The 1,231-nt window shown below is 62.0% G+C and overlaps 1 protein-coding gene across 2 annotated transcripts in view; it reads left to right on the top strand.

Moving 5' to 3' along the window:
- LOC115546900 (neuroligin-3) overlaps positions 1-1,231 on the top strand; it is a 13,256-nt gene continuing 12,025 nt past the window's right edge. For both annotated transcript variants that reach the window (XM_030360717.1, XM_030360715.1), the window contains exon 1: positions 1-417. In XM_030360717.1, coding sequence (XP_030216577.1) covers positions 213-417 — 205 coding nt within the window. In that variant the 5' untranslated portion in view covers positions 1-212. The remainder of the gene's footprint in view (positions 418-1,231) is intronic.

Here is a 1,231-nt window from a genome sequence, read left to right as displayed (position 1 = left end):
TCTGCTCCTCCTCCTCCCCCTCCTCCTCCGCCTCTTCCTCCTCCTCTTCCTCCTCCTCCTCCTCCTCCTCCCAGCGGCCCTCTCCCAGCGTCACCACCCAGTACGGGAAGCTGCGGGGCCAGCGGGTGGCGGTGCCCAGCGAGGTCCTTCGGCCCGTGGACCAGTACCTGGGGGTCCCCTACGCCTCGCCCCCGCTGGGGGAGAAGCGCTTCATGCCCCCGGAGCAGCCCGCCTCGTGGTCGGGGGTCCGCAACGCCACCCACTTCATGCCGGTGTGCCCCCAGAACCTCCACAGCACGGTGCCCGAGGTGATGATGCCCGTGTGGTTCACCTACAGCCTGGACACCGTGGCGGGCTACATCCAGGACCAGAGCGAGGACTGCCTCTACCTCAACATCTACAGCCCCACCGACGAGGGTACGCAGGGGGGGGGGGGGGGGGGGGGGGGGGGCACTGCCGCTCATCACTCACATGGTGTGCGTCGGGGCGTGTGTGTGTGTATGCGTGTGTGTGTGCCTAATGTATGTGGGCGTGTGTGTGAGCTGCATGTGTTGGTGTGCATATATATATATATACTGTATGTGTGTGTGTGTGGGTGTGGGCGAGTGTGTGTGTGTGTGTGTGTGTGTGTGTGTGAGTGTGTATGTTTGGGGGAGTGTGTCTGCCAACATCGTCTATGTTGCTGCTTTCCCATCAGCCGGGCTGGTTGTCCGCGGTAACCGTCTCCCTCTCCTCTGTGGTGCGTTAGAATGGCGGACCGGGCGGATCATATCTGATAGTTGTTCCGCTGAATACTAACCACGACGCGGGCCTGTCTGATTAGCTATTCCTCAGGGCTGCAGAGACGCTGCTCCGCCAGAACATCAATGTTCCCCGCGCTCAGACTAATCCCCCCACATCCCTCTGTGTCCTCCTCTCGCTCCCTACCTCCCCTCCTCCTCCCTTACCTCCTCCCTCACCTCCCCCTCCTCCTCCCTCTCCTCCTCTCCGCTTCCTCCCTCACCTCCTCACTCATCTCTCCTCCCCCCCTCTCCACCTCCTCCTTTATCTCCTCTCTATCCCCACCTCCTCTCTACCTCCTCTCTCATCTCCTCCCCATATCCACCTTCCTCACCTCCTCCATCACCTACTCTCCATCTCCCGCCCCTCTCCTCCCCCTCCTCTTCTTCTTCCCATGTACCTTCTCCTCCTCTCCTCCTCTCCTCCTCTCCTCCTCTCCTCCTCCTCCTCC

Source organism: Gadus morhua, chromosome 7 (assembly GCF_902167405.1).
Source record: "Gadus morhua chromosome 7, gadMor3.0, whole genome shotgun sequence".
Classification (NCBI taxonomy): domain Eukaryota; kingdom Metazoa; phylum Chordata; class Actinopteri; order Gadiformes; family Gadidae; genus Gadus; species Gadus morhua.
Note: the sequence above shows the minus strand (reverse complement) of the source record. Positions and strands in the feature narration are given on the sequence as shown.